Source organism: Homarus americanus, unplaced genomic scaffold, assembly GCF_018991925.1.
Source record: "Homarus americanus isolate GMGI-L3 unplaced genomic scaffold, GMGI_Hamer_2.0 scaffold42643, whole genome shotgun sequence".
In the NCBI taxonomy this organism is placed as follows: Eukaryota; Metazoa; Arthropoda; class Malacostraca; order Decapoda; family Nephropidae; genus Homarus; species Homarus americanus.
The window spans coordinates 40001-65409 of NW_024747582.1; the positions used below are offsets into that span (position 1 = coordinate 40001).

Below are 25409 nucleotides of genomic sequence, written 5' to 3' on the forward strand. Positions count from 1 at the left end.
TTATCAGCCATACTATACTTCATTACTAACTCCATTTCACCTACGGTATAATTAAAAATCGCTGTGCTGAGGGAAGTTCAATATCTATATCCACTGATATGGAAATACTGTTAGACACCTTTACCACTAGTTAATATGTAATGGTTTTTAAAGATATCTGATGAGACGCATGCGCTGCGCACACGCCTTTCTCTCTCTCTCTCTCTCTCTCACGTATTTTATATAATGAAAGCATAAATGTTTCTAAATATACAGTACAACATATAATTCAACCTCACTACTGACCTGTTGGGGACCAGTGTTCCATATTTTTAGTGCGTTGTTACCAATGCTACTTGGTGCTGGTGATGGGCAGCCTGATACTTCCGCACTATTGGGACTGAAAAAGGAAAAAAATAAAACAGCAATGAAGAGAAAGGTGTATAATAACTGAAGGGTGGAAATGGTGGACAAAATATGAAGAAACACTATTTTGAAATGTCACCATTGTATTATCAGTACAGTGGGCTTTCGCTTAACGTCGTGGTTCCGTTCCTGAAAACCGCGACGTTAATGGAAACAACATTAACGGAATCAATTTTCCCCATAAAAAAGATAAAATACGGGAGTTACGTTCCCCAGCTTCCGCTTGGCCCCACAAAAATATTACATATACATAAATTCAATGGAACTTTTATAGAAAATAGTATATATTATACATCCAAAAAAGACAAATAAACTAAATCATTTTGTATTGTACTCACTGATGGACGGACAGTACGCAATGTTGTGGGGGTTAGACCTAGCGCAACACCAATGTCCATATGTTCACCTTTCTCAAAACTGTTTAAAACCTCCATTTTCGTAGCAAGGTTAATGGTCTTACGTTGCTTCTTCACAACACTAGCATCACTAGCACTTGATGGGCGCTTGGAAGCCATTTCTTTGTGTATTAAGATGTAATATTAGTAGAGTAGTGTTTTCTGTTATAAAACTACACAACCTTTACTAACTATCTGTTCTTACAACACTAGGTATCTGATACAGTATAATGATATAGTTCAGGATGAGGTTTGGATATACTGCCTCATGGGAGATACAGTACTGTATTCTCCAACTGCATTGCCTGTATCAGTGGTGAATCTTTGTTGTGTGTACCTCAGATCACATGTGCAAATGCAATTCTTGCAAAATTAGCATAAATGTATGTAGGCAAACTGTTAATGTGCAGAGATTACATAATGTTAGAGTATATGACATGTACTGTACAGCGATAAGACTTAGGTTGCCAGAGACAATGGTAAACAAGGCCATCAATTGGTCCACAAAATGAAACTCCTCGTGTCAGTGATCTAATCCAGCCTTAGACACTGAATACAAATTAAAATCAATAAAACATTGTGTCTTAGGGTAAAATCACATTATTACTGCCCGGTGAGTCTACAGTCACCGGTATACTTGAAGTTCAAACAAATTGTGCTTTGTTGACGTCATCAAGTTGGACATGGGCCAAGGTCATCATGAAGTATCTTCCTACATTTTAGTGATGTGTTTCATAGCTTCAGTCAAACTTAAATTCACACAACATAACTCTTGGCAAAATATGCCCCGACCCTAAATACCCTAAATCATTACAACATTCAATGAAAATAACACCACTGCAGAACAAAGTGATGACCACAAACTTACACATCAAATAACACTGTGTTAGCAGTAGGTAGTGATCATATTAAAGGTCACATGTCATTGACCTGTACCAGTACGTATACTATAGATACAGTAAGTGAGTATAGTATTTTCTATAATTGAAGGCTGGTCAGATGCTAATTACTACTGCAAAATAAATATGCAGCACTTACATACATTACAGTAATCAGACATTACTATACTAGCGGAATAATGTACAGTGAAACAGTACAGTAATGTTGTCTGGAAACACTTCTATACACCTGAAGATGTAACCAAGACAAAGCTACTGCACTAAGTCCTAGTCGTAGTGGGGGTGAAATACTATACGAGGCATTTCAATACAGGTTTTTTCCTCAAAAGAAAAATAGAGCAACCTTTTGTATGTATATTCCTCATATTGCCAAAAATCTAGCATAAAACCAGAAATGTTACCCTCTTGTACAAATCTGGTTCTAGTAACTTGAGGTATGATAAGGAGACCATTTATCAACAGATGGACAGACAGCACCATCACTAAGATCAGCTCTTCCCCCTTGTACAGTACAGTACAGTACAGTACAGTACAGTGCAGTGCTTTTTTCACTGATCTATGCTTTGATGGGTTATCTATTTATTGAGAGCTGCTAAGATATTTATCATTTCATTTACAACAGGGTACCGGGTAGTCTAACTTGTAACGAGCAACACTCTTTGGTTGTGGTGTGTGGCGTCAAGAACAAGAGTCTCTTTGATGAGAGTTGTGTTCACTTCTGGGTACCTAGTGCAGCTTACTCTTGACATAAGGGACTCCTTGTTCTGCAGATATGTGCTCACTGCCCAGGGAATGTTACACACACACACTGGTAACACTTGACATGAGTGGTCAGGTATTAGCATTAACTTTATGAAATGTCTCCATAGATAATAATAAAAAAATTTACCTCAAAATTAAAAAAAAAAATCATAAAATTAATTATTTTTTCCTCCACTAAGAATTATTATTTTTTTTTTTAGAAGTGAAATATTAAACAATTGTAGATTTCCCAAATTATAAATTATAGAATGTAGCTGTACAGTTTTGTATGAGCAGGTGTTTATAGGCCAGATATTCAGAATCTGACAATTGACTGTAAAGTAGTTGTAGCTAAATGAGTTGCAGCACAGCCTTGCCGTATGTTCAAGATGAAAATCCGTAAAAATAGTACAGGTATTGTGATAAACTAGTTCCTTCTATTTTGGGGGCTTTAATGAGGTAAGAACAGATTTATTTTCTACACAAGAATATTCTGCTTACAATAAAAATATGGAATCACCTGAAGAATATCCACCCCAGCTTATTTCACCTATAGATTAATCACAACTCGGGGGGGGGATGAGTCAGGTCAGGGTCAGTTAGGTAAAGTTAGGATAGGTTAAGCAAGGTTAGGATATGATAGCTTAGGACAGTTTAGAACAAGACAGGTTAGATTAGCATTAGGGTGAAGTAAGCTCGGACGGAGATTTTTCAGGAGACGAATATAAATCCCATAACTTCCAACGTTGATGTAAATACACGAGACTATATATTTTGCCTAAGATCACAGTCCTTGCTTACGCCCCCCAAGAGAATTTGGTTTCTATGCCTTAAATGTATCCATAAATAACAATAAGAAACTGCCGGTCATAAGATAGCCGTAACTACTCATCTGTACCTACTCCATGTTGTGGGTGTTGTGTGTACAGGTATTCAGTGCATCACAGTTTGGCAATCTTAGGAACAATATAATTATTAAAATGGAATACTTTACAACTCTGGTGAGACCATAAATGTTTACACCTTCAGGAGTAGTTCGTATACATCTATATAATTGCGGATTCATAAATTTAGGATTTTAGTGGGTTTTTTCCTGATAAATTATAAAACTAATGGCTGTTGTGCTAGTTGTGTTCCTGTTTGAGTTGTGTTACTCGTGTTGAATATTATCTAAAATCAAAACCTTAAAATTCAGTCATTGTCAAGTACAATTAATTTCTTGATACAAAAAAATTAATAAAGGCACGGGTTTTTATACCAAGAGCAGTTAATATTAATGGTGGCTATAATACCTCCAGACTGAACAGTTTATCAAAGATGTTACTTACTAACCAAAGCTAATTGACTAAACCAGACAATCTGAAAATATTGTTAAAAGTTAGGTAGGTTTGGTTGACACTGCTTTTGCACTTTTAATGGGAATGAACATGTGACTTATCAACAAATATCATAGAATAATTAAAATAAACTTTCAATTCTTGGGGTTGACCTGTTCTTAAGGGTAAATATTTTGTACAATAGTCTTAAAAAAATAGTTACGATGTGCAAGATTATTACAAAAAATACGACATCACCTTTAGGATCACCACCCCAACTTATTTCACCTAAAGATTAACCACCCTGACTATATTTGGGAAGGTTAGGTAGGTTAATAGGTGAAATAAAATGTGGTGGACAGTCTTCAAGTGATCTGATCTACCTATAGCAATGTTCTTATGTTAAGCAGGTGTATTGAAACTAAAATACCTGCAGATAATTTTAGTTACACTTAAAACTAATAATGAACCATCTCGTGTTACATCAGCATAATAACTGGTTTAATTTTATCTTTCACTGGTTAGGTATTCATGTCGGTTGTAAACTAAAGCAGCCCCAAAAGTAGGTAATATTTTTTCTCCCCTGTTCACTCATTAAATCATTACTGAGCTATGTCTGATTTTACCATGTATGAACTATTGAACATTGCCAAACTTAAGAGCATGTACTGTATAGGAATATTGGCCACTGGTTATGTTACAGTATTGTTATTTTGGTCATCCAGCGAATTTTTAGGATTTAAAATTTTGGAATCAGTAGTTAGGACAATTCTAGGATGCATTTCTTCTGTTAGGTTAGGTTAGGATAAGTTTGGATAGGTTGAAATTATTTTTTTCCTATGGCTTTGATGTTGATGAACGAAATGATACTTTTCCCTCGGTTTCCACTAAAATCACATATCACATAGTTCAGGTATTGTTTTAATTCACCACAGAGCTGGAGTTGTGTAGGCAGTGGATTAGGTAAAGAAATTTTGTATGCATCTGAAGGTTCCAAGGTTTGAAAATTAAAAGCAAAATGCAGCTTCCAATGAAATAAAAACTGGCACTGTACATAACCAAAAAATAAACTAACACTGAAGGCAACTCCCCCCTTTAAATAAAACCAAACAAAAACAATTACATTACACAAATAAAACTAAATGAATTACGGTAATTAAATGAGATGTATAGAAGCCACAGATTACAATTTCCATAAATATTAATGTAAGGTTTCATAAAAGATCATTGTCACTCCAGTATCTACATTGCCAAGTCTTAGAGCAATAATTTCCAGTTTCAATAAAGTAGCATCAAGTACTAAACCATTAATCTATTGAAAATATCTAAGAACTAATTTAAGAGATTCACGTTTCTGTAGCAAATTCAGTTATGATCACAGGCGTTATCGAAACCATTCCTGCAAACAGCTTTTTCCTCTGATAATCGCCTGAATTACCACCAGAGAGAAGACCAAACAGGGAAATATATAATTGGAAAAACAATACCAGTTTACACGAGTTTTCCCTCAAATGGGGGTTCCCAACAATACCATCAAGCTGATTTTGTCCACACGTTTCTCTCTCTTCAAAGCATTTACAGTTGAATATCGAGAATATCAGTTTGAGTTAATGCATCTCACAAGCTTACGGCACACCACAGCTCAGTTAGGAACAACCACACGTCATAGAAACATACGAACCGCGATTCATAATGAACTAACGGGGTGGCAAAGTCATCACCGGCCACGAGAAAAATAAACAAAACTTTAACCACTATATAAAGCCAATACAACAACCAAACCTTTCCTTAACGTTACCTGAACATACATAACACCTACTCTCGATGATACTCACCATATTTACATTTTTTGAGTCAATAATCATGGAGCAGGACTATTTCTAAGCACTACCACTACCACAACTCCACTGCACACCACAAATCTTCGTCTGCGCACTCTCTTTTGGCCGCACCTATTTTTAGCGTAGGGGCGGTTACCCTCTGTACTCCCTCTACGCAACCTCATAAAACATTTTCTCTGGACTCATCAAAAGGAAAACATATTTATCTTTAATTCTACTCAGTTTAGATTCACTTAAGAGGCATAAAACATGAAAGTTGATATTTTAATCAATTTTTTGTTATTATTGAGCAACTCCCCTCTGCAAAACAATGGACTGACCTAATGTTAGCGCTTGTAAATGTTTAAGTATGTGTGACCTGCAGGTGTTTTGATTGGTTATAATTATCTACAAGTTGTTGTTAAACTGATATTTAAACGCGAACTAACTCACTATTGTGCAGAGGTTTCGTTGATATTAATGAGACGCCTAGAAACTGATCTGGGGTTAAATGAGCTTAGACCAGTTACTTACAAACAGGTGGAATGACCCTTATTGCTTACTCCATTGAACTCTAATTTTATTTTTCAACTTTTTCTATATTTTATAAAATAAATAATTATAGAATCAAGATTTAATAAAACAAAGATACCGATTAAACTTTAAAATGGCAATAAATAGTCTACGGTAAAACAGATTGAATAAAAAATGCCAAACAAAACACTTTCGACAAATCAGTTTTAGTGGCTGTCAGAACACATTATATACTTGTAATATGTCTGGATATGAAAATATAACACCTAACAAGATTCATATAACAATAATGACGTGAAGTTAGTGGAGGACAGAGGGCAGTGTCCTTGGGCACGGTCTGTGGCTGGGCCGAACTGGGTACATCTACAGACCCAGCCCCTGAGGACGAACAACAGCTGATCTCAAGTGGGCGCGTCCTTGACACTAACAAAACAAATACTGTTTCTATTATAATGATTCATTACGATAATTAAAATTTTAGCACAACGCAGTTAATTATGGTTCAAGGGTTGTTATTTGAGACCACTGATGAGATCAAAATTACAATACTTAACTTCCTAACTTCCAAATGAATCATATCGGTTAATCAGATTTCAAAGGAGGATCATGAAGAGGGTTGTCAAGGATTGGGGTCATCTTGCAGCTACTCACAGGCTATCCCAGGATATATCATCAAGTCCTGCCCCTCACGGAGATAACCAGATAACCAAAGCAAACTGTCCCACTCTAATACAACCGCATTTATCTTCGGGTAGGTGGGGGAGCTAATTAACAACTGGGTTTAAGTGGCTTCCTACAATCAATGTCCAAGCTGTTGAGAGACAGAGTAAAAGCGATAATAAAAACTTCAGTTACCATAATTAGTGACTATCTCTACTCTTACAACAATCAAATCAACGAGTTGGAAACCCTCACGGATTCTGAATGTTTCCATCGCATATGTTCACCTAATATGAGTGAGGAAATCATCTAACACCGGTACAGTCTCGATCACTTTCAATGGTAACCTTTCAACCGATGGTAGACCCGTCAGTCGGAGGTTGAGTTGACTGCAGATTTCCATACTGGTCGAGTGACTTGAAGACTTGCAGTTGACATTTGTGTGTGGGGGGGTCAGTGCTTCGTCAGTTGCGAGTCTACTTACAGCATAGCATTGGGTATTATTATTATTATTATTATTATTATTATTATTATTATTATTATTATTATCATTATTATTATTATTATTATTATTATTATTATATATTATTATTATTATTATTATCGTTATTATTATGCCTGGGTAAGCCGATTCTCTGACACGTGTTCTGTGGTTATCATTATCAGGTTATTACAGTCCACTGCTAGATAACGGCTTCCATTCCCCTAACGTATTCCACCAGCTGGATTCTACCTGTCTGCTAATTGGTGTGTGTGTGTGTGTGTGTGTGTAAACGTACGCCACGTCACTCCTGAGCCTTAAAACAAGATTAAATATGTGTAGAATGTCATGAAAAGCCATACAAGTTGGGTGAGAATGTTCGTCTGTATATCTGGTGACCAACTCTGTTTAGGAACCTTCTTTCTATAACTCCTATAACACACCGATATATCTATACCCTCGCGTTGCGTTACAAAAGTTAAATTATATCATTCCGATCAAAATAAATCTATCTTAAATTATCAACTAAACCAGACTTGGCGTAACTTTACCAAAAACACAAACTTGAGTCTTAGTTGAGCTCGCGTGTTGTTTAGGGCGAGTTTATCTTACCTAGGAGAGATGCACTTTACTATGGTGAAAAAGACTAGGCAGCCACGGAAAATAACCGATCAGAAAACAGCTGCACTAACCTAACACACCACAACGAACTCTGCATCCCGTTATTATTTCCCGGTGATTAAGGGACATTTAACACTCTGAAAAATACCAGGATTATGTTTTAGATTTGAAGGTGATCGGTGATAATAATAGACGGGTGTATTATACAACTAGTAGCGTGGCTGGAAGGTAGCTAAGGTTATGTGTACCTGTATCTAGGGAATGTCGCGTCGTTGTGCTGACATCAACCACACCACTACCCAGTCCACTATCACCACCATTACACCACTACACTATTACCACGCTTAACACCCCACTAAGGCACTTAATTCCACCATACTCCTACCCGAAATATCTCTACCACGACCACACCACTACCACTGCACTATATCATCTCTATCACATTACCATTGCACTACACCAGTACCACAATACAGCCACACCATTACTAGAGAGAGAGAGAGAGAGAGAGAGACCCGCTGCTTCAAGTTAAACTAATCTTTACTGTATGATCTGAATTTCTGGTTTCATAACACCTTGGACCCTAGCAAGCTGACCAATAACATCTTGATCGCCCAAGAGGCTAACGAGTCGATCAGTGGTGAAGAGGATAAAAGTAAAAGTTGATCTGCTCAGTGTTTGTCCAGTCTCAGGCTAGGTTATATTTTGTCCATATTACAAATGTAAGTAAATATTTAGCTGCCATATAATGTTATTTCAGCCGCCATTTGTAAGTAGTAGTCTAAGTGAGTTAGATAAGTTCCCACATTAACAATCGTAGGAAATTTAACGTAGGGAAATTTAAGAATCTATAGTTTTAGGTGAAGTAAAAATATCTTATTTTCCCCCTGTGTATGTACTGTACATACCATTTATTTACCCAATTTGTTCGTAAGTAAATTTTCATAGCAAAAGGAGTGACTAAGGACCACCGTCACTTGCAGGCTGGCCACAAAGTTCTCCCCGAGTAAGTCAGTCACAGGATTGGTACTCATTGAGCTGGTTGACTCAGCTAAAATAAGAAGATTCGTGTCTTGTGGGTTCAATAGGAGGGGCTGGTGGTGGCAGGAGTAGGGAGGATCGAGGTACAGTACATTATACCCAGATATTATGAACTATTGATCCATACAGAGTATTTTTATGACTACTGATTTTTATGTTCCTGTTTACTGCACGTCTTAAAATATAGTAATCATTTAGGGTTCTCGAATAAAAATTAAATAAAAATACTCTGTAAAAGCCCATGAAGAGAGACCCCAAGTGTATAGAATTATAAATATTTATCTTGATAATTTTGTGTTCGTATTATTCGTTCCCACAATCTGGTAAGACTGAGAGCGTAAGATTAATGTATAAATGTGCATGAGCTTAAAGCTTGAGAGAAAACTGACATACATTACATTTTTAAAATATCATGAACCTTATTTTTTATATTCACATACGTAAATATATTATAGTTAAGGCAGAGCATTAGTGCAATTTTGATTAATTTTTGGTGATGTTTTTTGTACTTTTGCTTAATTCTTACACCTTCGGATACGAGGAATAATTACCGTGCAAACGTTTAAAAATCCAGGATTAAGATTATTACGTTAGTTTTACGTAAATGGAGACGACATACAAATGGGATATTGTCTTGATGTTTACCTACGCTTTGTCGACAACCTGGCATCAATAGGGCGGACACACCTTGCCTGTTCGACATATAGGATTGAGAAAATTCCTCTTAAACACCTGCGTCCATTGGCCATACCCATGTAAGTAAAACGAGCATTATACTGTTATTATTTCTCTCAATCTCTTTCATCCTTTTCTCATTCTCACAAACATATACAAATATTTACAACTACACAATTAAAGTGTTATTAAGAGCAAAGCTAAAATTAATATCAAGATGGTTCAACAACACCCAAATAATATATTTTTCGTATCGTGCGACATAAACATGGAAGGGGGAGGGGTAAGTTTGCGTGGCCAAATATAAATAACAAAGTGGTAACACGCGGCTCAGCTACCACAATGATTCTAGCCACTACTACCACCACAACCACCATCACCTACCACAATACCATCAACATAACCACCTACCAAAACCACCACCATCATCATTTACATCTCCAACCAATTATCAACCATAGAGTTAAAACACATACTTGTCATGTTATTATAGGATGTGTAAGATTAAGTTAATTTATGATAGGTTAGACCATATTAGGTTAGGTTACTAAAATCACGCGGTTAGATTATGTTAAATTATATTCTATTAAGCTATACTAAGTTAAATTATGTTAGACTACAGTATGTTAAGTTATAATAAGTTAGCCTTTGTTTTAGTGGGACTTTGAGGTAAAACCGGCCAATTCACAGCTGATCATAGCAAGTTCACCACCAGAATACTCACTCGTAGGAGGTATGAATCAACGCTCATTTTCTTTGTCTAACTTGTGTGCCAAAATCGCCTCTACTTCTTTACCATCAATTTATTACTTTCTTTGTCACAAATAAAGGTAGAATGTAGTGATAATTTATTTTATTGCCGTCTCTGCTTCTTGTAATTTTTAATTATTGTTTTGTCTGGTTCGTGTGTGTGTGTGCGCGCGTGTGCGTACGTTGGGATTCGAAACCACATTTCTACGACCTAACCATACAGAAAAACATAAAACAAAACAAGACAAAAACAGCACTTGTCAAGGGAAATAAAATCTATGTCAGTCTAAAAGCTTTGTACGGTAAATTCCCCACGGTAACGGGATAGGAAGGGCGCATTTAGTTGCCGTAGTCTAGCCTAGCCACCAGCAGCTGTGTCGTAACTTAAGTAACTCATGCGTTTACACAACTCTCTTACGGGCAAAAAGATAACGTACGAACTTTAGGGAATCCGATTCCTGGCAGCGGCTCACTAAACCCTCACACACACAAAAAAATCATATCCGTACTGCATATATAATGTTTAATTTATCTTAAAACTTCAGCTGGTGACTTATTGTTAACGTAACTAATCTTCGGGTAGGTGGGGGGGGAGCTAATTAACAACTTGGGTTTAAGTGGCTTCCTACAATTAATGTCCAAGCTGTTGAGAGAGAGAGGGAGAGTCTTGACAAAGTTGACACCCTATTCGTAATAGTTCACTCCATTTCTGTTGGATGAGTATGCAATCAAAATATAATTATGAATCGTCATATTCTTAGTCATGGCCAAAAAGATACTGACAACAGACACTATTTGGACAACCAACATCCGGAAAACAGCTCATCACAAGCAATACCATCCATTGTTGTTAGACGTTGCCTTCATCTCCTAAAACATTTAACTAGTTTCTCACACAATTTCCCAATATAAAATAAAACCGTAACTGAGATATTATTTTTTTATTTATTATTTCACTTTCATATTAACTGTTAGTACGGTGATTGTAGTGTACTGTGCAATATTTCATTTGAACTGCAACGATACGTAAACAATAGATTGGTCGCCTTGCGGGTAAACACGTACGGTAACCCAGCGATGTCACAGCCTCGTATTTTTATCGGTTCATAAAAATAGTCCCCGAGAAGACACGTGCGGTCGAGCTTTCTGGCCGAGGACGAGAGATCTAGGCTCTGTGTATCGCTCATGGCTGACAACAGAGACACTGGACACAAAATAAAAGAGACAAAAGTCAATGTAACGTCGCTTGGAACACGAAATGATACGAGCTTTAACGTACAGTGGATTGACGATTATACACTCACTGGTTTCATTCTTACCGTTGCTAGGTGCGGCAACTGGGTACAATATAACCAGACATTTTCTTACTGAATAATATTTCACCGGATGTTATCAGCAGCCAGTTCTCACCGGACAAGTATTAACGGAGTCTAAAACGGGAAATAATATTAACAGGAACCTACATTAACGGGAAGTAACATTAACAGGAGCTTATATTAACAGGAAGCAACATTAACAGGAACCTACATTAACAGGAAGTAATATTAACAGGAGCCTATATTAACAGGAAGTAACATTAACAGGAACCTATATCAACAGGAATCTACAGTAACGGGAAGTAACATTAACAGGAACCTATATCAACAGGAACCTACATTAACGGGAAGTAACATTAACAGGAGCCTATATTAACAGGAACCTACATTAACGGGAAGTAACATTAACAGGAACCTATATTAACAGGAAGTAACATTAACAGGAACCTATATCAACAGGAACCTACAGTAACGGGAAGTAACATTAACAGGAACCTATATTAACGGGAAGCAACATTAACAGGAACCTACATTAACAGGAAGTAATATTAACAGGAGCCTATATTAACAGGAAGTAACATTAACAGGAACCTATATCAACAGGAACCTACAGTAACGGGAAGCAACATTAACAGGAACCTATATTAACAGGAACCTATATTAACAGGAACCTATATTAACAGGCGCTTATATTAACAGGAAGCAACATTAACGTGAAGTAACGTTAACAGGAACCCACATTAACGGGAAATAACATTAACAGGAACTTATATCAACAGGAACCTACATTAACAGGAACTTATTAACAGGAACCCATATTAACAGGAACCCATATTAACAGGAAGTAACAGTAACAGGAGCCTACATTAACGAGAAGTAACATTAACAGGAACGTAGTGAAGGGGTTAATATTTTAATGTACTAAAATGATCCTCTTTTGTTTCTATAGACTACGTATAGTATTTCTCTTATACTTTCCACTGTAAATATCCAATCAGGCGACACACTAAAATGTAATATAAAAATTACAGTATTTTCCTTGCAGTGGGATTTGTTGCCCAATATTTTGACTTTAAAGTTAAATAATGGAGGACTACAGCGAACATAAAGTAGATTATATAATTAACGATTGAAAAGCTAAATGAGTGTTATTGTATCATAAAGCATCAGGATATGAGGTTGGATTTTAATCATTCATTCAGAAGCTATAATGTTTTTTTTTTAATTATTCGTCTACTATTCGGGTCTGGAGTTAAGAACTGACTCTCATAAGTTTATTATTCCAAGAACTTTATGAAATATTTCGGATTTTCATCTTGTTAATATGTTCAAAAACTCGTTGTCTGGGGATGAATTGGGGTCACATAAGTGTCTTGATTCTGATAACATAGGATAATGAGGCTGATAAGGAAATGGTCTGTGGTGAACACAATAAGATAAAAACAATTTACACAAGCTTTATATAACAGCCACCAAACTGTAAATCTAAATTATCGGGTACAAGCAAGTGGTGACAGACCCCCTGCTGAATGATATGTAATCTACTGTTACGTCTGGCGGCATGCCGGGAGTCACGTACTGACCTCATAAGTAACATTATTTACAAGTTTTCCCTTTGATGACAAATATATGCACAGTCTGGGTATGAACAGTGACAATATAAATGTGCTCATTAAATCAACGTTTTACGAATTAATTTCCCCAGCAAATCCCTAACGAACACAAAATATGGACCACAATGGAAATAAGCTTTGAAAGACCTTCTTAAGCTTTCCTCAGCTGAATCAACTGCAGTGAGATGCAGTCCCTCGCCAGGAACATATCAGTCACTTGGAACAGGATGAGAAATATCATGGCCAAGAAAAACTGAGCGAGTTTGAGTGTTTAGACAACTAAAGTATAAGTGTACAGCAGTGAATGATGTACTGGACCAGTCAGTAACCAGACGATGACCCCTTTGTTGTGTGTTTTGAAGGAAATCGACCCTAACAGAGGTCACCCCCCCAAAAAAATAGAAAAAAAAATGAACAAAGGAGTCACCGCGGATTTAACCATTTTGTATTTATTTAGTTAAGACTAAGTGGTCTCCCTACAGGTCTAGAGAGGAACATCCCTCCAATGTTCGTACAGTGGGAAGCTGAAATATCCGGAGAGAATGTGTCATCCTGTTCGGTAGTGTCGTAGTTAACACTTTTTTCATCCAGTACAATCAGGTATCGAACCCAACCCACACTGGTGTGAAGCAAGCGTCTTTCTTTGGTTATGGCTTTGTTGGTTAACCTTGGTCGAATAGCCTTACTGTTTATCACTTGTATACCCGCATTGTCTGGGTCCATGTTTACAGTACTTGCACTGAATAATAAAATAAGTAACCGTTCGGCCAGTAGGTGTGTTCTTTGTTACGACCTTCACCTTCGACTGCATTGCCTTTACACATGCTGAATCAATGTAGGGTTGTATGACTATTTTACTGAATAAAACTTATCCGATCTGACCCTTGGTTGAATCACCATACTGTTTATCAATGTATACTTTCACTATCTAGGAGCTACTCACTGGGACTCTAGGTACAAATGTCCAAGTTTGGACAATCCCCAACATGACGTGCATGATTTTAACCCAATATGCGGTATTATTTTTCCACAAGCACCATAGAAAAAAATATCGCTAATTTCTAAATGTTTTAAATTGTTTATAGTGAAAACAATCCATATGATATACGTGTTTCCAATATCACAAAATATTTATTAAAACCCGTTAGTGAACACGGCTCTAAAGTAGAGAAAATATTACAAAACTATTAAATCAGCCAAATTACAGGTAGCTACAGTCGTTCATGTTGTGTAACTAGATTTGTTACAATAAATGGCAAAAACTACAGTTGTCTCTCACTGTAATTTCAATGTTATAAGTTCCTGTTAAAGTGAAAACTTTATACTTTTTTCACTAATTAGCTGACGAGGTGGCTGGTCCTCCGTTCCGCACTGTTGGCAACATGTACTGACCGGTAAATGCACCTGAACATGTGCCAGTGTTGGTCTAGTCAGGACTTACGGAGCTCTTATCTGGTGCTGTAAGCCTGTAACAACGCTTTGTGACATCGTGTGGCGATTACATTCCAATAAGAACAATTCCCAAGCAGAAGATCGACGACGATTTACCCTTACCTAATCGTCTAAATGGAAAGGCAAAAATTCCATAGAACAGACGATAGTGGTGCGGTTATCTGCTAACTCAGGTGTATACTGAACATATGATAGTAATTACCTTGAGGTGCTTATTAACTTGTATTAAATCGCCCTCTGCCCTTTCTGTAGTATAAGTGGATAACTATAGACATTTTAATATCTCCCAGGGTAAGTGAGATGTAGTTCTGACATCAATTTTGTAGTTCACCTTCGGACCTTGTGTTTTCCTTGTTCCTCCCTCGGATTTATGGTCTACTAAGCAATAAAACGTCGTATGTTTTATTGAAGGTACCATGGGAAAAAATTCGTCATTAGTGGTGACTACTGACTAGACAACACATCTACTGCAAGTTTACTATTTTTGGTGCCTGGATTTCCCCCTGGCTACGGTCCCAGGCCACCCAGGGTATTAAAACTACTATCCCCAAATTATGCCTCATAACAACAGGAGCGGACAACCTGTATAACGACTTTCCTGAATTAATATCCATTTATCTACACAATGTCTTGGGGCTTTAACCTTGACCATGAAATCCGGATTATCCATCTTGGCTATGAGAACCACAACAGACAGACGCAACATGACACCTACACCTCATTAATGATTACACCTTAATTTAAAACACTGCAGGTATGTTTATTTGTTGTTTTGTAAAACTATATGACAGGTATAATTGTGTTTGATTTTAAGTAACAATGTGTAATTCGTTTCAAGTAATGGATTGACCTTGAAGAAAGATGTGTATAAGCTGCAGAAACTTTATATTGACCACCAGACACTGATAAACTCGGTCAGTCTTACGTGTATTTATATTCAATCGTATCCAAATTACGAACATACTTTATTAATATAACAAATTCTGAGTAAAATCATTAGGGCAGGTTTATTGCATATACAGTATATTGAGTTAAAGCATGACTGGATCAAACTGGATGTAAGAATTTTGGTCAAGAGTATGACCTTGTACTGTCTACGGAATCACATGATGAAGCCATAAGTGCTTGGCAGTGCTGCCCCAGCCACTGATCAGTGACCACACAGTACTGTACCGAGGTAAGATGTTAGATTATTATGACTGGCTGACATAGTATACTACTTGTACAGACCTACTTCAAGAGGCTTTTAATAAAGTTTAGTGGAGAAGAGTATAATGTACGGTACTGTGAGGAACAGAAAAAAAGTGATTTTCCATAAAATTAAACCAATAGTTTTGTATGTGTCAGTATTAATAGTCGTATAAACATGTACTGTACTATACAGTAATATATGTATTTTACTTGCTGTAAGCAATGAAATTACTGCTGCTCGCCTTGACCATGTTTATGGTACAAATTATACAGCCAACACCTCCACACAACAGGAGACCTAATGAACAACTTATTAAAGATCATTTGGTTAGGTTTGGATGGTTCATGTCACAGACTCTTACTACCAGGGGTCCGACGGGTCCGACTAATTACCCAAATGTAGCCAAATGTAGCCGCAATGAAGTCAAATAATGGTCCTACATGAATAAATCGGACTGCCAACCACTTCTCGACTGGTATTTGGTGTCACGAAGTCACAAAAAATTGGAAAACTTAATTTAATCTGAGTTAATAGATCAAGTGCATGTACCTAACCTAACCTAACACAACTCAAATTAAATTAAGTTTACCAATTTTTTTTACTTTATGACACCAAATAATAATCGAGAAGTGATTCACAGCCCGATTTACGCTTGTACGACCATCATTTGACTTCATTGCGGCTACATTTGGGTAATTGCTCGCTCCCTCGGTACATGCACGCGATCTATTAACTCAGATTAAAATAAGTTTTCCAATTTTTTGTGACTTTCTGACACCATATACTAGTCGAGAAATGATTAGCAGTCCGATTTATTCATGTAGGACCATTATTTGACTTCATTGCGGCTACATTTGGGTAATTAGTCGGACCGTACTACCAGTGCTATAAATAAAACACACCAGTAAAAATCCATTAAAAAATATTGTAGCAGAACTAAATCGAGGTTTTTGAGATAAAATATCAAACTTTTTCTAAGTTATCCAGTAGGGAAGTGAGGTGTATCACAGAATGCTATCCAAAGGTAACACTCATTTTAAAAATCTGATTTAATCAGTCTGTAGCCATATTAGAAAATGAGTGGTTTCATTACTTCAGTTAGGTTTGGGATGTAAAATCAAGTAAGTCAAACTAAATTTATCAAGTCGAACTACTTGAGGTTACTAACTACATACTCATGTGTGAAAATAGATTTCATTTAAAATTTGCCAGATTTGAATATGGTTATGTCAGCAGCAATTGGTGTGTCTAGACAGTTAAGGAACATAAGAGTACAGTAATAATAAGAATAATACTGTCCTGCACTATTTATGTAGTAAGCTACCTGTACAACATACTCTTCTTTACAATGTGTAGAGAGTGCATATGACATTGAAGGAAGTATTTAGTATGCAAGTGCAGTACAGTAGTTACCTACCACCTCTGCATACTAAATATATTAAGTTTTCACTTTCATTGTCTTGTTGATTAACTGAATGACTATTGTATGTACATTAGTTTAGCAATCACAGTATTAATATTTTTTAATAATCATGTGAGAGTAGTGTAAATGTATATCTGTTTGTATGTATTTGTGGATATACATAATATGCATCATAATATAACTATCCTCACACTGAAACTTAAATCTTTCCACCACTCATTTCAACCATAAGTGATCAGATGGTTTAAGAATATCTCTTTATGTATAGTACTCTACTCTAATGCATAATCTTGAGAATACTCTATCATTAGTGGCTGGGAACAAGGGCAGACACACACACACTCTCCCTCCCTACATTCATTAATTCTTACTACTGTACTGTACTAAATTAATTATAGTATACTTTGTCATATTTCTAATATTTATGGGTTTCAGGCCTTGTAAACTGTGTAAGCTGTCATGCCAATTATTTTAGCAGACAGTACAAAGATGACGACTGAAGATAAAGATCCCAACCATGACGCAAGTAAGTTCAATACTGTTCACTTAGGTAAAAACAACTCATTAATTAACCCTTACTAGTGATAACATAATCTCTCAGGTCAGTATCAAGTCCTTTATTAGGGTATTATAATGTCTGAAGGGGTGTCACTAATAAAGATGAGTGGAAATAGGTTAAAATATTATACACTGATGCTTAACTCGGGTAAATCATATAATGTGCAGCGAGATTTGGCATTCCCGGGCTTCCATCTAATGACTGGAACTGATCTGTTAATTACTTTGTTCTTTTCCGTCGTGTCTCAGTTTCTAAACGAGACTCGGTGACTACAAAAGTTACTAGTGAAGCCTGAGTGCAGTGTCTGTATTGCCACTCTAACACAGGTGATCTACAGAGCATAATTTCAAGTTAAATCCTGAGTTTCTATCTCCTGATGGAATAGGAGAGGTGCTTCTTGGTTAATTTTATCCCTGTTGTAGCCAAGTAATACTCTTCTAATAATTTCAATACTTTCCTTAAGATGACAGTGGATATAATCTAACTGGTTGGTATTAATGCTAGTTTTCTCACGTTGCATATTTACATTTGCTTAGTAACCCAGTTTGAGTGTACGTAGTTGGAGAATTGTTTTGTCGTAGCTTCACAAATAACGCTTTGCCCAATTCCACAGTGATTAGCTCAGCTTATCTTAGGATACTGTAGTCCTATTCCAAGGATAGGTGTCTGGTCTAAGGATTTACTGGCATAATTCAGAATGTAGTATCACCAAACTTCCATTTTGAATAGTTGGCCATTGATTTTTCCAAGACTAGGGTGATGGCAAGGCTTGAGGTCCTTAAATACAGTACAGTACATCTTCCTTCAGGGTTCTCACTACTTTCAGCAGCTGTTAAAAAATTCTCTCATTCTCCCTCCCTTTTCCTCATTTTTCTTCAATATGTTGTATGTCCTCTTGTATTCTTGACTTACTTCTATTGTTTTCTTGGAATTCTCACTCCATTTGGTTCTCTCCAGATCTGATTTCTGATCAGTTTGGAGGTACAGTCATGTTTCTGTCAGCTGCTCAATCTTTATATCGGCTTGAAGGGTTAGACAATAAAGAATAGATGTATGCTTTATTCCAGTATCTGACAATATGATGAAAGCTTGGGATGGGGTATAGGACCTCAGTGGTGCTGAATATACACTGACCTGTACATACAAGTACAGACAGATATTCTTAGTAAATATATATCATTAAAGGATTTTGCATTTTGCATTTTGAAGTTGGAAAATAATTGCCTAAAGCTTTAATAGCTCAGCTTTTATTTCAGACCATCATGTTCACTTTTCTGAAGACACAGATCAAATGGGCAACACCGCCATAGTCATCAAGGAAAAATCTGCTGGTAATGAATATGAAGCCCATGTAGGGTTCCTTCAGGTAAGTATTTACATGAAAGTTTCGTTATGTGCAGTGACTATATACACCACAGATATCTGGTATGACTCCACATTAGTAGGAGTTAAAAAAGTACACATAGTTTATCTCATACATCCAGGACTTTATGCACAATTTCCAACCCAAACTCTAACTGTTTAGATTCTAGGATCTAAAATGAAAACGTTCTGCAATTCAAAATTATATTTTTTTTCCACCTAATTGAAATTGAAAAAAAAAAATTGAGAATATAAGATGTGGAGTATTTTCTTTCTAAGGTGTAGAAAAATCTATATCTCTCCTAAAAAACAGACTTAATAAAATAAACACAATTTATTCTGAAGTTACAAACTTGAAAATTGCTGTGTAAATAATTTACACACAAATCAAAGTTAATTTCTTAAGGGGAAAAATGCTTCGCTTTACTAGATCTGAGAAGGCCTTTTGTTATCTCCCAGGTTTTCTCTATTCACAAATGAACCACTACTATTAAAGGTCTTTATTGATAAGATTGTCACTTTTATCTGTCATTCCATGCCACCTGAGGTTTAGTTTAGCATTTAACTGGTCTAAACTCCGCACATTTTTGTCAATGACGTAGACAACTAACTTCCTAAAGGTCCCAGGAATAGGTACAGTAGGCTGGTAAGGTTTCACGGCCAGGTTTAAAATAATTGTTTCTATAGTCGAGATAAATGCCGGCACATACTGTCAATGAATATTTTATTCTAATAAAAAATTTGCAGTGAGATGAAACCCTACACTTGAGGCTGTATGGACTACTCGATATATATTTATTATTTTTCAGCTTCATCATCGATATCTGATCACAGTAAGACTACCATTAAAGGATGCCAGTGATGGGTATCAAGTGGGACAAATACAAGGTGTTTACTGCCATGCTCAGAGACTCCAGGTAAAGTTGGCTCTTAAACGTGCTTATATTCTTATAAAACGGCAGCATGACTATGAGAGCATTATACCTGTACATACGTTTCTGGGTGTGGGTGAGGTACAGTAGATTAGGAAAAACACTGTACTTGGCTGAATCATAATTTAAATATACACTTTACTGTACTATGTCATGCAGGAGCTCTATACAGTACAGTACGTGAATACTTTTTTACAGTTCATTAACTTAGGGAAAAAATTTATTTGTGATTGATTGAAGGAAAAAAAATGATTTGTGTGATTGACTGTGACTCTATAACCCACTAAACTTATTACTTTCCCTTTTAACAGGAGGTTGAGGATGGCCTGGAGGTGACCCTTGAACTGTTAGCCCACAAGGAAAAATTACTCCGCGAGAAGATAATCCTACTAAGACCTACTGGAAGTGAACTCAAACTGACTGTTCTCGCTCGTGTCTTAGGTATGTAATAACTCGAGACAGATTTTTTGAGGTTTATAATATTGTATAATGAAAATTTTATTTAATGAACTATAGGGTGAGGAAAGTTTGTTATATCGAGGGTCAGTAAGATGTGGGACCTCCATCTAATGAACTGTATAGAGATGGGAGTCCTTTATATTGAGGTTATACCGTATACAGTATTTTGACGTATGTGATGTTTTCCCGTGTTTTTTCTATTAATGTCTTTTTCCGACATTCTTTCCGTTTATTTTACTCAATTATTTGTGTTTACTCTGTAACATCCCTATAGTGCCCATCTGTGTCTTGTTCACTGTTCAATCATTAACTTGGTCTCTTTGAACCTAAATACAGCATTGATGGTTTATAATTATATCTGTACTAACAAATTAACCTTCATTTGTTTCTATACTGCTTACATGTACTTAAGATCACTCCAAGATTATAGGATATCCTTTATTTTGGCTTTCTAGTCTCCTTTGAGTTGTCTATATTTCAAACAAACTTTCACTTACTGTAGCATCAGATAAAGTTTCCTCTTCTACTTAAGTACATCTTTACATAATGATTTTCTATCTTATCATGTCTGTCTTTCACACCACACTCTTTTCAGTAAACAGTATCTCAATATTTCTTCCCATTATTCTAAGTCTTTGTTAAGTTATTGTGTTTTCCGCAGGTAGAGGAAAAGGAACGCCAATGTTACGCGATGGCATACACTGCATCAGCGTCGAGCCGGATGATGACTCGGAAAGCACTGACTGGCAAGGCTTCACATAGACGCTCAGATTCACGATAATTACTACATAAACGGCGTGTTCGTCCCTTATCACACATTCCTTCACTAGTGTTTAATCTACTCTCATAACATTTTTAATGATACTATACATTTCCATTCTCATATTGGATGAGCATGCCAAATATTAAACATCCAAAATATTATCTTTGGAATATTATTAATGTTGAAATACTGTAATGCTGTTTTATGATATTTGTTTGGTTGTTTTATGTACAGGTTACCTTCATTTATGCTGGCTTGGCAACAACTAGATTCATATATAAGCAGCTAATGTTTACTATCCAAGTTTCATTTATCTGGGTAACGTTCACAAGTATGTGCATGAAACACAACCCTTGGTGTAAATGAGGAACACCTATATGTATACTGTATATGTATACATACGTACATACATATATATTTAATACTATACCACTTCATATTAAAGTGGTTACATAATACCACTCATACATACTGTATTTCCACATTTTGTTAACCTCATCTATTACATGTACTGTACTGTAACTGTACTGTACTGTACTGTACTCTACTGTACTCTACTGTACTGTACTGTACTATACTGTACTCTACTGTACTCTACTGTACTGTACTATATTTAGCAGTGAATATATTATGACATGCAAGTTTCTTTAGGTGTTTATGATGATGTACTTTTGGATTCTTTACAAGATAAAATTATATGTGCCATTATTAAACCTCTTAACCTTTATGATAAGTAAGAAAAATCATAAATATATAGAATTAAAGGAAAAAATCTGTTTGCTTCTGTTCCTCCAAACTATCGTGCTTTTTCCCAAGCTCTTAATATGAATGACTCCAGGACATGATCAAGAGAAATGTTAAAAAGGTGGTGACCCAAACCTGAGTTTCTGTGAAGAAAAAATTGAAGGTGAGGAACCCAGTAGTGAAGATGATGAAGATGTTGGGAGTATGGACTGTACTGTACAGTATGGCCAAGAATCAGAGACACACAGGAATCCCCTCCAGCTATGACCAGGCAAGTTTATAATGACTCATAATTTTATTTTTATGTTATGTTAGTAACTGTAGTATTATGTTTTATTTTCTGTAATATCATATTTTGTGGACAGTATTGTAAGCATCTGTGAGATAGTGAGACAAATTGCCTTGGCTCCTATACTAATGTAAAGCTCAATAATTTGCTCAAAATTAAAATAATATAATGTACAAGTCATGATTTCCTTTATAAGTACAGTTTCACTAGTAATGGCCCACGTACTTGAAAATTTCAGAATAGAGTAATTCATAAGCTAGGTCTTATAAGACAAGACTCTTCAGTCCTATTGTAACTACTGTACCACTAACTACTACTGTACTCTACTACAATAAGTGTTACCTACAGGACTATAAAATCAACTCACCCAGTAATTGCGGAAAGCATTACACTGTATCAGGCAACCTCATTATCTCGACTGACTGACTGACTGACTGACTCTCCCAATAACTGTAATAAAAAGTTTGGAAGAGTGATGACGTAAGGTAGTGGTAAGACCAACGCTCAACAAAATAGAAAAAAAAAATTGTACAAATGATTCTATCTTTTTTGGTAAAACAAAAGTAATTGTATTTTTAACAGGAAGATCCCTATTGCTTATATTATTACATTTATGGAATGAAAATGTTTATAGGAGGCATGACATGTATTTCTTGTACTGTATCAGCTATTAAGTTACTCTCCTCAGTACAGTACTGTAGTCTGTTCTACTCATACCCCCGTGATATTGGTGACCAAGATTGGTGTCATTAAATGAGGCTGTTGGTCATTGTTTGAAAGCATTGTACTGTACAGATAGTTAATTATTTAAATTCTATGAGGCCAAAAGAAAACCACAGAATACAATACAATACAGTACAGTACAGTTCCTTGGAAAGGATAATAATCTTTGATTAAAAATTACTCACAATGTGGTGTGTAATTTGTGAACTGTGTACTGTTAAAGAAGCAGATTTCAATACTGTATTTAGCTAGTTATTAAATCTGCTCAATATATTTAATTTATGAAATAAAATTTTGCAGTGACCAGCAGGTCAGGTATCATAAGAGTACAGTACATGGTTTAAAACTGTCTTATGTTCATTGTTAAAAGTGTATTTTGTGAACCCAGATACTGTTTATGAATTAACCAGAATACTTTATACCGAGGGGTTAAGGATTCACTTAGTATACATTGTATGTAAGTTAAATGTGTGTGTGTGTGTGTGTGTACCTGCTTCACTGCTCTCCTCCACAATCTCCTTTTATAGAGGCTTCTGCTTGCCTTGCTCTATCCCACATAAACACATTAGTGATTTACTTACAACTGACAGACTAAATCACTCTTACTTGCTTACGTCCTAATACACAATGAACTGAAACTATTGTGCTGATAAAACAAGAATTAAGTTTCATTTAATGACACTTAACCCTGATTAATCATTCATAATTGTGTCATTGAGTTGGGTGGCTCATGTACTCTCTCTGAATATCCAGTCAACAAAGTTAAATTTATTTTAATGTTTTTTTTGTCATCAATTATCCATCACCTTTGTCAATTATCCATCACCCTTGTCAATTATCCATCACCTTTGTCAATTATCCATCACATTTATCAATTATCCATCACCTTTGTCAATTATCCATCACATTTATTAATTATCCATCATCTTTGTCAATTATCCATCACCTTCCATTGTCATTTTCATCCACTTCTGTCTCCTTCAGGCACTTTAACACACAACCTTGATTCCACATTGTTTAAATAGAACCAAGTGACAGATTTCCTTTGAGATCATAAGTACTTTGTCAACCTCTCAGCCACACCTCTTATATCATAAACTACGAGTATTATTAAATTCTCATTATTAAACCGTAACCTGGCTACCGGTATATGAGACGTAACAATGCCTCAGGTATAATGAAAAGCACAATGACACAGTACATTATAGCAGAGATTAAGAGTACAGTATCATGCAGTTTTCATGTTGTTATGATGAAAATAATGAACAGAATGAAATATCCACCAAAAGCTTCATGGTTGTAGCGTACAAAGAAGTGTTGATGTACTAGTTTTTTGTGAATAAATAGGCTGACATACACAACTGGCTATTGACTTTATAAAAATTAAGACCTACAGTACACTCAAGATATTACAGACATATGAATATTAAGATCTCTATATAGTACATTTATTTAGCTTAATTGTGATATACTGTGAGAATTACCATATACAACTAACTGTACTGTGATGTAGATATATACCAAAACATCTTTCACAGTTTATCTATATACTGTATAGTTAAATGTGATACAGTTTACTGCAGTCATATACTCTTGAGGCATAGAACTGCTGTACACATACGAGGATAATCTTCTGCTGTTGATACTTACAAGATGTGTTAACTTGTACTGTAATGCTTTGCTGAGTCCTATATTTACACAACTGGTTTAAGGTAATATATCCTAGTTAACTAATATGGCTGGCAAAAATTTACACAGGAAACTTTTGTGTTGCACATGGATATGTAAGTATCATACAGAAGTAAAGTGTTTACTCATTCAGCAGCGTCCATTCTAAATATTTACCTCAGATTTGCCTGGAAAATTCATTGTCTTATCAGCACACTATCAGAAAAGTGGTGGCACTTCTCTTTCATTCATCACATATGCTGTATAATTTATAATAATTTCTTCTTTGGTTGATCACACCAAGCTCTCTGAAGCTCTCCCTTTCTTGCTCAAATTAGTATTTAAAGATTTCCTTCCGTCTTCCCTTTTACCATCCTCTTCACCACGCTGCCGCCTCTCCCTGGCATCTAAGGCAGCTTTCTGCATTATTGCTGCTGCCAACGCCACTTGAGATATCTGCAATTTTTTAGTTTAAGATTATCATCATTCAAGATACAGTATTGGAAAATATTAAAGTTAATTTATGGCATTTTTTTTATCTAAGATTTGCTCATCACATCACTATTCTGAACACTG

The 25409-nt window shown here is 35.9% G+C and overlaps 3 protein-coding genes across 7 annotated transcripts in view; 1 reads left to right on the forward strand and 2 right to left on the reverse strand.

Annotated features, from left to right (window-relative positions):
* LOC121879697 (protein boule-like) overlaps positions 1-378 on the reverse strand; it is a 9029-nt gene extending 8651 nt beyond the window's left edge. Inside the window, exon 1 of the mRNA XM_042386427.1 lies at positions 286-378. The gene's annotated coding sequence lies outside the window, so the exon portion shown is untranslated. The remainder of the gene's footprint in view (positions 1-285) is intronic.
* Positions 379-7963: 7585 nt separating this feature from the next.
* On the forward strand, positions 7964-22094 carry LOC121879699 (UPF0687 protein C20orf27-like). 5 transcript variants are annotated; one of them, XM_042386433.1, is made up of 6 exons: positions 7964-7986; positions 17770-17860; positions 19150-19259; positions 20065-20172; positions 20499-20628; positions 21308-22094. In XM_042386433.1, the coding sequence occupies exons 2-6, from the start codon at positions 17794-17796 to the stop codon at positions 21406-21408; spliced, it is 516 nt and encodes a 171-aa protein (XP_042242367.1). In that variant the 5' UTR covers positions 7964-7986; positions 17770-17793; the 3' UTR covers positions 21409-22094. The 5 variants fall into 5 exon arrangements, with proteins under 5 accessions (XP_042242367.1, XP_042242368.1, XP_042242364.1 ...); XM_042386434.1 differs by lacking the exon at positions 7964-7986 and adding an exon at positions 9521-9668; XM_042386430.1 differs by lacking the exon at positions 7964-7986 and adding an exon at positions 15202-15473 and having other exon boundaries at positions 21308-22093.
* Positions 22095-22314: 220 nt separating this feature from the next.
* The window catches only part of LOC121879698, a 35876-nt gene continuing 32781 nt past the window's right edge, over positions 22315-25409 (reverse strand). Inside the window, exon 15 of the mRNA XM_042386429.1 lies at positions 22315-25289. Within this exon, the coding sequence (XP_042242363.1) occupies positions 25128-25289 (162 nt within the window). The 3' untranslated portion in view covers positions 22315-25127. The remainder of the gene's footprint in view (positions 25290-25409) is intronic.

Excerpts from the sequence above, each read along its gene's own strand:
- LOC121879699 (XM_042386433.1), top strand. The coding sequence starts at position 17,794 with ATGCCAATTATTTTAGCAGACAGTACAAAGATGACGACTGAAGATAAA. Across the intron at positions 17,861-19,149 it reads AGATCCCAACCATGACGCAA|ACCATCATGTTCACTTTTCT; the intron begins GTAAGTTCAATA and ends CTTTTATTTCAG. Across the intron at positions 20,629-21,307 it reads TGTTCTCGCTCGTGTCTTAG|GTAGAGGAAAAGGAACGCCA; the intron begins GTATGTAATAAC and ends TGTTTTCCGCAG.